The 15,833-nt window shown below is 39.8% G+C and overlaps 1 protein-coding gene across 1 annotated transcript in view; it reads left to right on the forward strand.

Annotated features, from left to right (window-relative positions):
- The window catches only part of ACTN2 (actinin alpha 2), a 93,597-nt gene extending 78,767 nt beyond the window's left edge, over nt 1-14,830 (forward strand). Inside the window, exons 18-21 of the mRNA XM_074948893.1 lie at nt 1,079-1,225; nt 9,433-9,498; nt 11,190-11,348; nt 13,507-14,830. Coding sequence (XP_074804994.1) covers nt 1,079-1,225; nt 9,433-9,498; nt 11,190-11,348; nt 13,507-13,665 — 531 coding nt within the window. The 3' untranslated portion in view covers nt 13,666-14,830. The remainder of the gene's footprint in view (nt 1-1,078; nt 1,226-9,432; nt 9,499-11,189; nt 11,349-13,506) is intronic.
- Nucleotides 14,831-15,833: the final 1,003 nt, after the last annotated feature.

Below are 15,833 nucleotides of genomic sequence, written 5' to 3' on the forward strand. Positions count from 1 at the left end.
CATGACAGATTACCAGCCAAGACCCTGGTCCTGTTGACACATATATATAAGTCACTTTACACACAGAAGTAGTCCCATTGAACTAAATGAGACTGCTCACATGTATAAAGTAACTCATGATTTTAAGTGTTCAAAGAGTTGGAGCCAAAGGTGGGAAAGTGACTATAACTGGAAAGCTTGGGAACCATGTTGGGTCAGCCAAATACTGTCCAGAATTAAACTGATGCTCAAAAATACAACAGCTCTTGAATCCAAGTGTTGCCATCTAAGCCAACATCAGACTTCATGGCTAACATGAACACTATGATCAAGAACCAATAGAGGGTCTGAACAAGTATCAGTTTAAGAACTAATTTAATATTTTTTGCATGTCTGTTATACATGGGCAGCGGGTGAGCATGCCCTTGGGAGAGGCTAACCCCCAGCCCCTCCTGCTCTGCCCGAGGCCCAGCCCCTTCTGCCTCCCTCCCCTGCCGGAGCCACGGCCACTGGCCCCTCACCTGCCCCTAGCCCCAGTGCTGGGCAGGCGGCATGGCTTTATCACATTGTGCCCCAACACTGGGTGGGCGGCACAGCCATATCACATCCAACCCCAGCGCTGGGTGGGTGGGCAGGCGGCGCGGTTGGAGCACCCCCAGCTCCAGCGCTGTGCAGGCAGGCAGATTGGTCAGAGTGCCCCCAGCCCCGGCACTGGGCATGAAGGTGGCGTGACCGGAGCACCCCCAGCCCCAGCGTTGCCCCAGTCCAGGAGTCTTGTGCACACCACGGCCCTCAGCCTGCCTGCTGCAGCCTCTTGGCCACAGAAGGGAACAGCAGGCAGAAAGGGACCTGGAGACATAGCATGGGTGGGGCCAAGCCAGGCTGTTTGGGGAGGCACAGCCTCCCCCTGCCTACAATACCCACTGCCCATGCTGTTATATTTCCAGTGTACCCATAATCGTAGCACGCAGGAAGTGGCACCAAACAACAATCTATATAAATAATTTCAGATTGTGTTGTTGGTTTCTCTCTTACTGTCTTTTTTATCATGCTAGGTTTTCATTACCAGCCTAAAGAATCCATGTTTTCTCTCCTATAGCATGTCCGTGTTGGATGGGAACTCTTACTGACCACCATTGCCCGAACTATCAATGAGATTGAGACACAGATCCTTACAAGAGATGCCAAGGGTATCACCCAAGAACAAATGAATGAATTCAGAGCATCGTTCAATCACTTTGATAGGGTACAGTACTCCAACTTCTTTCTCATCTAACAGTTCTCCAACAGCAAGTCAGTATAACATTGTTTCCTTGCATTCCAAATATCAGTCTCTCTTTAAAACAAAATAAGATGCACTAAAAAATGGATAATTTTTCTGAAGTAAAAATGCTAAAAGAAAAAGAAAAGGAGTACTTGTGGCACCTTAGAGACTAACCACAAGTACTCCTTTTCTTTTTGCGAATACAGACTAACACGGCTGCTACTCTGAAACCTGTCAAAATAAAAAGAGGGGGCATATTCTCTTAAACTATAGCATTTATTATGCAGATGATTTAAAGATTAATTTCTGCTCTTCAATTTTGCTGTGGAATTAAAATTCAGAGAGAATGACAGCTAATTGAGTGTTTGTAACAACCTGTTAAAATAATGCAGGGGATTGACTGGATATTTTTGTATGTGCTACAAAGTGATGTGGTCCCTTACCTTAAAGCAGGGGCCTGTTACATGCTCTCACCCGTAGTTGCTGTCACATATTAAGGCTTGATTTCACCTGCATTATAACAAAAAGAAAAAAAGGAAAAAATAAATAACTTTTCCCCCTAGAAATATTCTGTTCAAGGAAGCAACTCAGCAGGGGCAGCGATCGTTTTCAAAGAAAATCCTTTCTATACACAGGGATTGTGTGTTTCAGTTCCTTAGTTAGAAATTAATAAAGTAGGAAAGAAAATACCCTTGTGGATGAATGTAACACACTGTACTGGTGATTCTCAGTGCAATCAAAGAAATGGAAGAAGTAATCAAAATGCACATGTAAGAGGTAAATAAAGAGATAAGTATGGATGCAGTAACAAAGCAAAACTATTTAATGCAAACAGAGTTATTTTCATACATAAGAATAGGGATGTGAGTGACATTCCCAGTTGGAAAACTATATTCACACACAATTTTGCTGCGTAGATGCTCATACAAATCTGTCTTCAAAATCCAATGCAAATCTCAAATACTGAAAATGACTGCTGTAATATAGCACCAGCCTGCTCCCTTCCTCCTCCTCCTCTGGCATCTTTTTGTCATGAGGTGGTACAGAATTCCTCACCTTCTCCCTCTTACCACCTGGATTCCCTGAAAACTATCCTGGGTTCCAGAGAGCTTCACCCACTTGCAGCCTGACTCTGTCCACCCCATGGCCAATGCTAGCTCCTCCCTTTCATCTCCATCCTGATATTCCATTTCTTAGCTCCCCAGCTCCCAAGTGGCTACATGTATCTAGATTTGTAGTTGGTGTATATTGGATCCTGATAGTCAACATTTGGTATCTGGCACTTCAGACAAAAAGTAGAATTTTCAAATATCTACAATAGAAGCAAGGAGAGGGTAGATCCACGGGAGTCAGTGACAGATGTACTTCATTTTATGGAGACCCTAAGTGTAATTGTAGTGTTGTATAATTCCTCTTTGTATTCACTAAGGACGGAGAAGACAATATCACAGAGACAGAGATACATTTCCCAGGGTGAGAAAAAAGTAACATGCTGAAAGGCTTTCCCAATGCACTGGAGCAGATACTTGAGCAATTAGAGCTATTAAAAGCAGACGGAGCATCAGGCCCAGATAAATTACAACCTACAGTTTAGAAGAATCCATTGTGGGGAAGCAGGAACTTTGTGTAAAGATTTGGGAGCTCCCTAAAGAGCATATGCTCCCCTCACACTGCATGGAGAAGGTTTGGAAGAGGTATGGTACGTAAGGGATAAAGGTGGCTATGCCATAGTACAGCTCACACTGTGTAGCCATTTCCAGCACTTCCGTAACTTTTATTGAATCCTTCAGAGCAGGAATGTCCGCTCTGTGGCTTTAACTTTCCATGGAGGGGGTATTGTTGCTAGGTGGTGGCAGCCCAGCAGAATGGACTGTCAAGCTTCTGGTGCTGCAGAAGGCCTAGATATGCACAAGTTAAGATCTATGGCAACTGGCCATGTTCTGATGGACCTGCAGCCTTTCCATGAACTGGCAGAGACACCTCCAGGTCCCAGAGGAAACAATGCAGCAGAGCTATGGCATAGAAAAGCCTATATAACAGGGTGTAGGAGAGAGGTGGTGCTTCCACACAATTTTAGGCAGGGTGGAGAGCATATGACCCTAAGAAAGAGGGTAAGGCCGAAGGCCTGGAGAGTAGTTAACATTCTGCAGTGTACAAATATAAGAAAAGGAGGCAAAATTTGAAAACACAGCTACTAAGCCAGGCTTCCTGTGTGCAACAAATAGTGCTAAAAGGGAAGCTGTTTCAAAGCACACTGAGGGCTTGGCTACACTTCCATTTTATAGCGCTCTAACTTGCTGGCTCAGGGGTATGAAAAATCACCCCCCTGAGCGCAGCAAGTCAGAGCACTTTAAAATGCTAGTGTAAACAGGCTCCGAGCACTGGGAGCTAATCCCCTCGTGGAGGTGGATTACCAGGAGTGCTGGGAGAGCTCTCTGCCAGCGCTCACGCACGACCACACTCACACTTCAAAGCGCTGCCGTGGGAGCGCTCCCACAACAGCGCTTTGAAGTTTCCAGTGTAGCCATGCCCTAAAGAATTGTTAATGCACAGTAGCAGGGTCCACACAGATAGTTAGGGTGCACTAGGCTAGTTCAGGCTACATTCACACCTCAGCTTGGTGTGAATTAAATGTTAGTGTAGACCAGTCCTAATTAAGGTATAATATAGTGGGCAAATGTGACTCAATCTACACAGACTAGAAGAAGGCAAATCTTTTTCATTAAACAAACACATTTGAAAGACTGAAGCTTCTTTTTCAATTTTACACCTTCCCTTCATCCTCCCAAACTTACACATTCAATGTCAAAGGATAAAATGTATCAACTCTGCTTCAGAGTTTCTTCAAGTACACACAATTATCAGTCCTCTAAACTGGCTGTGTACAGAGGTAAGGCAGATGTGGACTCTGCTATGAAATCTGGAATTGGGGTGAATGAAATTGGATCATCCAAATGTAGTTCTGTAACATGAAAGGCATCACATTTCCCCAATGAAGCAGAGAGCAGAAATGGGTGTAGAGATTTTCAATATAAACATTATGTTCTGAGGTTTGCTGACATATTTTCTTTAGCTTCTAAATCTTTAAAACACATGCATATCTGAAACAGGTACTGCCAGTATTTTCCTTCCCGTTAAGGAAGATTATATAGTATAGAATTGTTAGCTTTATAGCTAATCGACTATTGTTGCTAATCGTGGTACTGAATGGATGAGGTATTTAGAAAAATAAATAGAATTGAAGAGTGCAGTTCAGTGATGAACAATCAGCAAGAATCCAAAAACTGAAAACCATTCCTGACAAGTAGACTTTATTTAAACAAGGTCAGTTATGGATGCCTAAGTTCTGGGTTTCCTGGTACTTTTCCAGTTTAAATAAGATCTTAATGTTTGGAACTTTGCATGTATGTGTGAATATTACAGAGTATTAATGTGCAGAGTCACTAAAAGCTCCATTTTTAATAGTTCATTTTGATCTGCATGAAACTAAACAGTTTATAGACGACTGCCAAGAATGGCTTCAGTGAGATAAAAATTTGAGAGGGGAACTCCTTTTTTTCTCCAGGAGAAAAAAAAAAAGGGCAAATATTCAAAATCATAATGATCTTACCATTCAAACTCCGTTACTGTTACAGAACCTGAGTCTCCAATCTTGATCTGTTTGAGGAAGGGCATGAGGATGAGGCTCATGTTATTTTAAGTGGCCTCTGTATGTCCTGACTGTTGGAAAGATAAAACTCCATACTATTTAAAATGGAAAGGATGAGATTTTGGCTTGGACTACAGGCCCACACAGGGGAGTTAGGAGGAGTGAGTTACCCCTTTAGACCTCTGCATGGAATAGCTGAGCTTTGGGTCTGGGTGTGCTGGAGTAAGGTGTGCTGCATGCACCTGAAGCAAAGGGGCAGAGAGAGTTTCCATCCCTCCCCAGTGCATCAACCAGCACAGTTGAACCACACAGGTGTGTCGTAAATTCCCTTAGCTATAGGCCAAGAGTAAATTATGACCTCCCCTATAGCAAGGGGGAAGCAGGGAGGGAATTCTGTCTCAGACAGGGGTTGTTGTGGCATGGTACCTCCTGGGGCTCCTGAGAAGGTGCACCACTCCTTGCTCAGGGCTGTGACTAAAGGCACAATCAAGCTCCAAGTATAAATAGGAATCTGCTGCCAAACTGTTATATTCCTTGTGCTGCAATAGAAAGGCATAAAGGAGATATGGGGTACAATTTATTTGAAATATAACAAGATTGTTTGGGATGCTCCAAATGGTGTCTAATTGATTTATCATACACAGGTGACGTGTATGTTGGCAATCAGTGCTTCTCAATCCCTTTACGGTTTCCACATGTAATGCTAAGAACAGAGTCTTTTTTCAGATTCAATATGTTTTAATAAACCCTAATTGCAAAGCATATGATAAAATATCTACTGCAGCTACACCTGCAATATCATAAATATTGAATTGGCTGTTTTCCACGTTAATGTCAGTAAACGTGGGCCATATTCTACTTTTGATTTTTGCGAAACCATTGATTTCAAATGGGAGCTCTGCATGGAAAACAGTTGCAAGGTATGATTGTATATGTTTGTCTAACAGTAAAAACAACAGCTCCCTATAAAAGGATTTGCATCAACAAGCTTATGGAGATAAACTAACATTCAGGATAGCGAAGCACACATTTGAGAATGCATTACTGTGGCTTGGAAGTTTGTATTTGTGTAAAGCTGTGTATAAATTACAGAGGGGAAAAGGACAAGTTTCAGGGGGCTAGTAGTGAAACTAGATGGGAAATGTCAGTGTTTTTTTCTGGTTTGGCCAAACAGGATGAACAAGTAAGGTTATTTTATATCCTTTTAAAAACATAATTAAATGTTTAATGTTGTCCCATAACAAAAATATAAATAATACAAAGAACTATTTCTCTGTGACTAACCCCTTGCACTTTATTTTAAAACAAAAAGGCAATATAAAGAAATCTATGACTTAATTGTAAAGTATCTTCATATCCCATGCAGTTAGGGGGCTTTGGTGTATGGCAGAGGCAGAGATGTCTTTCCTGAACCAGGACTGATGCATATGACAAAATTCACTAAGCCTCAGATCCTGCCCCAATACATGGCACAAGCAACTGAGCCGTACACTGGGGAATCCCACTCAGCTGATGAAGTGGACACTAGCTACTATACAACCTTCTCCCTGTCCTCTGCAGAAGGAATGATTGATAGATACATGTAGCAGTGCATCCACTAGCCTCACACTTCCCCTCCCTAAGTCTGCCCCCAAACAGCTGCTGCACAGGGTTGCACACCATGCAGGAGTGCATGCACAAATTTCATCCCCCACCAAACCAGGTCTGGTTGAATGGCCCTGTTCCTCCACTGTCCAGATTCTTTATGCTTGCAGAGAGGGGGACAGGAGTTGGCCGTTTGTTCCTATTTTTCATATTGTTTTAAGGAACAGGGTGATTTGTGGCCTTATAAATAAATGAGCTCAGCTCCCCTGGTATAACTTGGCCCTGGAGCTGACCTGGGGTGAGTCTGGAGAGTTATGAGCCAGCACTGATTGATGTGCTAAGAGAAATGCTCTGTTAAATTGTTTGAAATATGATTCTGTCCAGCAAATACTAGCCCATAAAATCTGACTGAAATTAAGGGAAGGATTTGCTGGTAATTACTAGTTTCAACAAACCCCACTCGAAATTTTCATCCCGCTTTATCTCTGGTTATTGGCATTGTACTGCTCCTTCTCACAGTGGAGCTGTGGGAGGTTGACAGCAGAGAGAGCCAACATAATCGCCTATTTATCTCCTTTAAAATGTTGGTGGTCAGGAACTGATTATGGCACCAAAATATTTATTTAATTTATAAAATGCACCCAGTACATCTCTTAATAGCATGTACAATTAACAAAATACATAACTATACAAGAGTCAGAAAAAGAAAAGGCTTGCCTCCTGCCTTTTAAATTACTCATCAGCTGACCAAGATCCTCTCTCTCGTGTAGAAGTCACAGAAAAAAGTTGGATCTTGATCTGTGACCTAAAGTTGTACAAACTCTGGCTTTGTTAGACCAGTAGGGAAAAAAATTTTCAGATTTTAGGGACAGACCTTAACTGCATGCACCTGAACTAAATCTATAATATGCATCAACTGGGTCAGGGTTATGGGTGAGGTGTGAACAGGAAGGGAAGAAAACAGTCTGGTTTTGAGAATGCTGGGTGAGTTTGCGGGGTTGGTAATTAAAGAAACAAAACGTACTTGGGAAAAAATGAGCAAATCTGATCTGGCGTCACTGGGAGACAATAAATGTGGGATCCCATGGTTCTACTTTTATAATAAATTTTCAGAGCAGATCCTCATCTTAATGGGTCATAAGAAGACAAATGGTTAAAACAAGTTATGTCATTGATCAGGGTTTTCTTTTTGATCTAGGCCAGGAATTAATGAGTATATAATTATTTTCTCTTTTATCTAAGCTATTCTTACTCAAATTTTTAAAAATATTATCAGATCAAGGGAGAAGAAGCAACCCTAATCCAGTGGGAAAAATAGTTTTGTCCAGGTCAAGTTATCCATTGACTATCTCTCACAAATTGTATGGCGACAGAAAATGAAGGATGAAAATGGTAGAGTACAGAACAAAAATCCCTCTTCAGAGAAAATGCAGAAAAAAGAAAAATAATGGTATTTGTATAAAAGCAACAGTTCAACACTGTAGTTGGAGTAAAAAAAAAATTATCCCAAAACTCATGAAACCAATAATATACCAATAAACAAGCACACAGTGGATCTGATCCAAAGTTCATTAAAGTCAAATGGGAGTCTTTCAATTGACTTCAATAAGCTATGGATCAAGCCACATAATATCAACAGCTAAGATCTCCTGAAAAAAGTAAATAATGAAAATGGATCCTCCTTATTTATATTAGTCAGATTCCATCTTAACAACTCATTATTGATATGACTTTGCAGTGTTCTTTACTAACCAACTAACCCACTTTATGACTTTTCCCTCCTCCTTGCACATTCTGCATGCATGACCCATGATGTGCTACTAGGATGAATCTGGAGATCTGCAGCCTGATGCATTTAAAGCCTGCCTCATCAGTCTAGGACAGGTTGGAAATGACCTGCAGGTAGAGAAAACTGACGTATTATTATTTTCAAATAGACTTGTAAATACTAGCCTAAAGAAACCTGGGTTTAAACTGATGTAGCTGATTTTTAAAATGTTTGCATTTTGCTGCTTTTGTGTGATCCAAGGTAGTCTACAGTGGGTCACTGCTGCCTTTCCCATCACACACTCATGTTGCCCATTGTCCCCTGCTCATACTTCCAAGCAGGAGCCCTCCCTCTCCCTCAAGGAGGACCCATGACACCAGGATTCTGCACTGGCTATTTGGGTGTTCTTAGTACACATAGACCTTTGCTGACCTCTTCTACCAAGACCCCATTTTAATGCCCACTCTGTGCAATTAGCCATGAATGTCCCACTCACCCTGCTGCTGAAAAAACGGGTGCCTTCCTTTAATAAGAGATCTGCCATTGGCCAACTTCTGTTGGATACAAAACAATACACTTTTCCTCCATCAACCCCACTGGCTCATATCTCTATTGTACTCAGAGTCCCATTAGCTAGAGATCAGAGGAGAGAGAATTCTTGAATTCACTTCCCATGTGGCAGCACACAGCACAGTGTGCCTTGGCTCTGGAGTACAGTATTTTCAAAAAGCAAACATTTCTAGACTGCTAGTCACTAAAAAGTATTGCAATTTCTAATAAACCTTCCAACACTGAAACCGAAAAAGTATGGTGTCTCACAGTGAACCAGCCTGCCTTTCCTGACTTTGGCTAGTTCAGTGACAAACTTTTCTCCTTGCCTCTCTCTCCTTTCTGGTTGTGCTCTGTATGTTCATATGTTGTACTCAACCCACCCCTTTTCTGGTATCGTTCTCTGTGGTGTGTCTGTTTCATGTGCATTATGTGTTAGCTACTTCTTCCTCCTTTAAATTGATGGTGTTCCTCATGACCTGCTTTGGCAATACCTCCAATGAACATCCTCTCGTTCCATGGATCCAATCTTCTGGTGATGCACATTTGTCATCTGTATGGAAATGGTGATGATCTCCTGCCTGTCTTTGATATCTCAAACCTTCCCTCATATATTCCTTATGCTACTTGGATCAATAGAAGAAGAATGGGCTGATGGACCATGATGATTTCAGAGCTTGCTTAATTTCAATGGGTTATGATTTGGTATGAATTTTAAGATACAATGAAATTTGTTTTGCATATCGGTAATCATGCTAACCACGTCAGCATTAAAGGTTACCATAGTTTGAACATATTACTAACGATAATATTTACACTTTGGCTATCAATTCCAATTTTTTTTCTATACTTTAAAAATGTAAAAAAAAACATTAAAAGTAAAAATATACCCCCTGAAGACACCTATTTTATGGTTTGTTGCATTTAGCTTTGATTTATGAAGTATATTCCATGAAATTTACATTGTATCAAATAAATATACAATTAAGTTCTTTCAGTTTATAGATATATAAATTAGCTTTTTGTCTGCATAAAAAAAGAATTATTCTGAGGCTTTAATACTCCTAATTCTTGAAAGCAAACTGCAGGGTTGAGATTTATTTATTTAAAATCTCTACGTTTTTCATTCTCTTGTAACTGAAAAAAAAAATCTTAGGAATAAATGTAATTGTTGCCATGTATTAGGGAGATTTTAATAATTGTTTCTGCCAAATGTAGATACCATAATAACAAAGTGTATGTTAATTGCTAAGAAAAGCCTCAGTCCTGCAAGCTGCTCTGTGTGGGTCAACCCTCTTTAATGTCATTGTGGTACCACACTGATGCCAGGGTCCATCTGTGCAGAGTTAATTTTTATTCATATACTTCAATGGGAGCAAGATCAGATTTAGAAGAGATGATGGTATCAAATTATTCTTTGAACATGTGAATTTAACATATCTTTGAATAGAATAGAGAAACCAGTATGACATTGAGCAGAACTGAACATGCATTGAACGCTTTGCATTAAAGTAACAGCTCAATTTAGGCTCCAAATGTAGATTCTGTTTAGAAAAAAATGTGTGAGGGGGGCACTTTCCAAGCTTCATAAGAATCAAAATGTTTTCATTACTTTTGAATATGTTTAACCAGTCCTCTTCAATGTTGTCCCAAATACAACATAACAGCTTTGTTGTGGTAGTGCAGAAAGTGATACTAATTATAAAGAGCAAGTGAAACCTCTGGAGACTAGTTATACTGTACAAAGGAAGAGAAATGGAAAAGATAAACAAACTTGTCACTCCATTTGTAACAAGGGAGACGCTGGTGTATGAATGTGTACCATATACCCATGCAGCTTCACTTACCCTGGTCAAGGCCAAGGACTCAGTGCATCTTAAGTTCAGCACATGCTGATTAAGTGCTTTGCTGGACTGAGGCGAGAGTGCTTAGCTCTTTTCAGGGCCGAGCCTGTGGTAGCAGAGAAACTTGATAGAGTGCTAAAAACAGAGAGAATATATTTTTTAATAAAGGATGAAGTCAAAACTATATCATGCCACTATTTTAAAAAAAGATGGAAATTAATGATCCATTATAAATGATTTAGATTTAGTGTAGAAAATATTTCAGGAAGCAGAAAGTTAATTGAAGGGCACATACGATGCTTTTAGGACATTTTCAAAAGTGCCTAAATCCCATTTTCAAGAGTGATGTAGGCACTTTTGCTTCTAAGTCCTATTGACTTTCAGTCACATTTAGGCTCCTAAGTCATTTTTGACAATGAGACTTAGGCTTCTGAGTCACTTAAGTATTTTTATAATTTTTACCCAGAGCCTCTAGTAGTATGTCATAGAGATACATTATGTTGAAGTTTGGTTTTACAGTTACTATCTTTTTCTTTTTGAATTTCGTCAAAGGGTGAGGCAGAGTTTGCCCGAATTATGTCCCTGGTTGATCCCAATGGGCAGGGAACCGTCTCTTTCCAGTCCTTCATTGACTTCATGACCAGAGAGACAGCAGACACAGACACGGCTGAGCAAGTCATAGCTTCTTTCAGAATCCTAGCTTCAGATAAGGTCAGTCCTTTTGTTCCTAGCTGTAAGGAATTCCCTGTATTTCAACAGCCGTGTTGTTTAACCTTCCTTTGATGAAAGTCTTGAACAAACTGTCTAGTATATCTAGGGTCTGGTTTTCATTAAGAAGACTAAAGCGCTCACCGTTCATTCTTGTGGTACTGGTTTGTACTTCGACCCAAGCATCTAAGAGGAATGCGAGTGGAATTCAAAGCTGGGTCCTTATTCCTTCACATCACAAAGAACTAACATAACATGTAGATAATGGCACAGAGAGTACACTTATAAAGTTTGTGGATGATACCAAGCTGGAAGGGGGTTGCAAGTGCTTTGGAGAATAGGATTAAAATTCAAAGTGATCTGGACAAACTGGAGAAATGGTCTGAAGGAAATAGGATGAAATTCAATAAGAACAAATGCAAAGTACTCCACTTAGGAAGGTTTCAGAGTAGCAGCCGTGTTAGTGACTGCCTTGGAAGGAGCACGGTGGAAAGAGATCTGGGGGTCATAGTAGATCACAAAGCTAAATATGAATCAACAGTGTAATACTATTGCAATAAAGTGAACATCATTCAGGGATGTATTAATTAGCAGGAGCATTGTAAGGAAGACACAAGAAGTAATTCTTCTGCTCTACTTCACACTGATAAGGCCTCAGCTGGAGCATTGTGTCCAGTTCTGGGCACCACATTTCAGGAAAGATGTGGACAAATTGGAGAAAGTCCAGAGAAGAGCAACAAAAATTATTAGAAGTCTAGAAAACATGACCTATGAGGAAAGATTGAAAAAACTGGGTTTGTTTAGTCTGGAAAAGAGAAGACAGAGAGGGGACATAACAGTTTAAGTAAATAAAAGGTTGTTACAAGGAGGAGGGATAAAAATTGTTTTCATTAACCTCTGAGGATAGAACAAGAAGCAATGGTCATAAATTGAAGCCAGGGAGGTTTAGGTTGGATATTAGGAAAAACTTCCTAATTGTCAGGGTGGTTAAGCACTGGAACAAATTGCCTGGGGAGGTTGTAGAATCTCCATCATTGGAGATTTTTAAGAACAGGTTAGACAAACACCTGTCAGGGATGGTCTAGTTATTATGTAGTCCTGCCTTGTGTGCAGGGGACTGGACTAGATGACCCATTGAGGTCCCTTCTAGTTCTACACTTCTATGATTCTCTGATAAGATAAGATGCACTGAATAGTTTTTGCTCAGTGACACAGCTGCATATACAGTGGTCATGCTCTGCTCTCATGCATGTCCATGGAACAGTATTGGTTTAAGGGGGTAAAATCCTCTTCATAATCTCTTTTCTGACTTCTGTGGCTTTGCCTGGGTGTGGCTGAGATGAGAATTTTGGCTGAGCAAAATACCATGGGGTGGTATGGAGCTGCCTGTCCCAGGAGAGCTTTGGGAAGCATTATCCTTCCTCCAGACGCTGGGCACACACAGGGAATGAAACTGCTGCACATCTCCCAAGGAAAGCAGAGCATGTTCTCCTCTCCACAGCCAGCTCTGCTGGCCAGGGCAATGTAGGAGTAGGAGTTGAGGAACATGCAATAGGGAAGAACAGTGGTTTCATAACTCACTCCCCTTTTGGAGTAGTCTGTGACTGTGTCCCAGAGAGTGCTGCCAGCAAGCTGTTCTGTGCTCAGACTAGAACAGGACTGCAGTGCCACCAGGCAGACTCAGTCTGGGCCCTGATATTGATTTTGTGATCTCGACTAAGAAGGACTAGACTTTGAATTCCAAACACATTTCAAATAGGAGTTTGTGCTGAAGATCAAACCGAGTTCCCAAGAAAGTGAGATTTGAACGTTTTGCTGTTATTTTAAATAATGTCACAGGTGTCCAGAGTGGCATTCATAGGTCATTCTAAATTGAAAGCAGTAATTATTATAATAAAAATGTTTATCTAAAAACTTATTATAATATTGAAGTCAACGGTATATAACTAAGGCTAGACTTTGACCCTGTCTATTTGCTGAGAGGATTATTCCTACCAGCTCATGGTTGAAGTTACAACTCAGAAGGAGAAATATTCTTGATCTTGCAAAAATAGGCAGGAAGTCCTAGTTTATTAATATTAGTTCTATAAGATACACAAATAAAAATCTGTTAAATAATCTGTTCTGAATCTGGGTTTTTTAAAAATAACTTTTTTTTCAGCCTTATATTCTCGCAGACGAGCTGCGGCGAGAACTGCCTTCTGAACAAGCTCAGTATTGCATCAGAAGAATGCCTGCCTACTCTGGTCCAGGAGCCGTTCCTGGAGCTCTGGATTATACCTCATTTTCATCAGCATTGTATGGAGAAAGTGACCTGTAATTCAGGAATTGGTGGTACTCATTGTATGTGCTGGAAAAAACAACTACCCTGATTTCCCAGTTTGCTTCTTGAAAGCTTTGACAAAATGATTTAAAAATTATTTTTACAAATATAGTAGGTACATTCAGTGTCGAATATTAGAAATGCAAATAACTAGCATATATTTCAGTGTGCAGCACTAGTAGGTATCTGCATTGATGGTATTAGTTTATCTGGCCTATATATTATTAAAATGTATTTTAAAGAAAAGGTGAATCAAAGTTAAAAAAATATATTAAATTTGAGACCTATTCAGATAAAAGAAATTAAAGCTTGTGAAAATAAAAACTATTCAGACTAACAAAATATTTTGCCATTTTCAAAAATTCTTCATCCCATATATGCTGCTTTTACTATGTTCATAGAGCTACATGTTAGAAGTCATACTTTTTTCTTTCGTATAAAAATATTACTTTACAGATTTTATGGTTTTATATGCTTCTACTGATGGAGTTTAATAAAATAAAAAATGCAACTTTTCAGAGAAGAAAAATACCCATCAAGTAAAATACTTAACCACTAAGATAATCCCGAACTGTATTTTTATATCTTTTAAAGGTGGTTTTCTATTAACACAGAGCTGTAACATCAGAAGCATAATCCTGCAAACTCATAATAATTATTATCTTAATATCTTGTAATAAATCAACAAGCAGTACTTTTCCTTTTAAGCCTTTTACTTTGCAGCTGAGAGAGCACAACTTTCACAATCAGGAAATAGTAAGGAAGCTAATTCATGTAAATTGTATTATTTTGAAACTCTCAGTCATGTCTATTTTGAATAGATTCTTTATTTCCTATTGTGTGAAACCCAGTTCTTTGTTTTTTTGGTGAACAACCTGCATCATCCCATGTGATGCAAAATCCTATCTGAACTAGCTTGAGTATGGTTGTGTTGCAGTTTAACTGTATGTCACATACAGAATTCAGATTATAGTTTGTCTTCACTTCTGTTGAATGGCAGTTCTGCTACCATATGCTAGTTTGTTTTACCGGAGTCATGCTTCCATCTTGACAACCTGCAGAGAAATAAAGCAATCACTTTTTTTACTTGAATCCTAACAGACACTGAAAAATGCAATATAACCAAACAAAACATTCACAAATGGTGAAGTTGTGAACTGTACAATCCAGTGCTACTAAAGCAATGATGTGCCTACTAAATAAACTCTGCTTTTCAAAACTTTATGAAGATTCAGTCATTGAGATTCATCTCGTGTTTCGTCTAAAGAACCAGAAATATTTCTACACATTAAAATAGGTTTAGATTTCTCCATTTGCTTAAAAGAATAAACATTCCATGCATTATCCCAGTTGGAACAATGCATACAACATTGTTGGAGTCAGTGTCTTGGCTGGCTAACAAATTAGTTGGTGAGGGACAGCTATGATCTAGTGGTCTAAGGCCAGGGCTGGGATTGAATAGAACTGGGTTCTGTTCCCTACTCTCTGCCTTGGGCAAGTACCTTAACCTCTCTGTACCGTTATTTTTTTCTCACTTATAAAAGGTAGATGACGCTTATCCACTTTGATGAATTGCTTTGAAACCTATAGATGAGAAGCACTACTTAAGTGCTAAGAATAATCATGTCTTTATTTGATTTTAATACTTGGATTAATACGGAATTTCCCCGACTGCTAGCCAAATGAATGCTCAGGAGGCTGTACAGCTGAATCCTATTGAAAAGATTCGTTAAAGAGTATATCCCATGTTCACTGTTGTGTGTGAATGAATGTGTGTCTGTAAACCAGTGAGCTTCCAAATTAGGCACAGGCATGGAAACAAAATCTGTTTTACGGAAACAAAGAGTTATACTGAACATTTTAATGCAAAGGCAGTTCAGTGTGGTTATAACTGGCACTTCCACAAGCTACAAAATTCTTTACATGCAGCTGAGTGCTGCTCCAAAAAGCATGAAATTCTTCCCTATCTTTGAAAGCACTGAAACATTCGTTCTTTCATCTGAATGTTCCACTGATCAGGATAAGCGAGGAACAAAGCCATCAGCACCAGTAGGAAATAGCATTTGTAAAATAATTTTTGATCCATGGAACAAGTCTGTGGTGTCCAAAAAAAACAGCAAGCAGAACTAGCCTTAAAGCACCCAGTAACCTACACAAGAAGAGAT

The sequence above is a fragment of the Natator depressus genome, chromosome 3 (assembly GCF_965152275.1).
Source record: "Natator depressus isolate rNatDep1 chromosome 3, rNatDep2.hap1, whole genome shotgun sequence".
In the NCBI taxonomy this organism is placed as follows: domain Eukaryota; kingdom Metazoa; phylum Chordata; order Testudines; family Cheloniidae; genus Natator; species Natator depressus.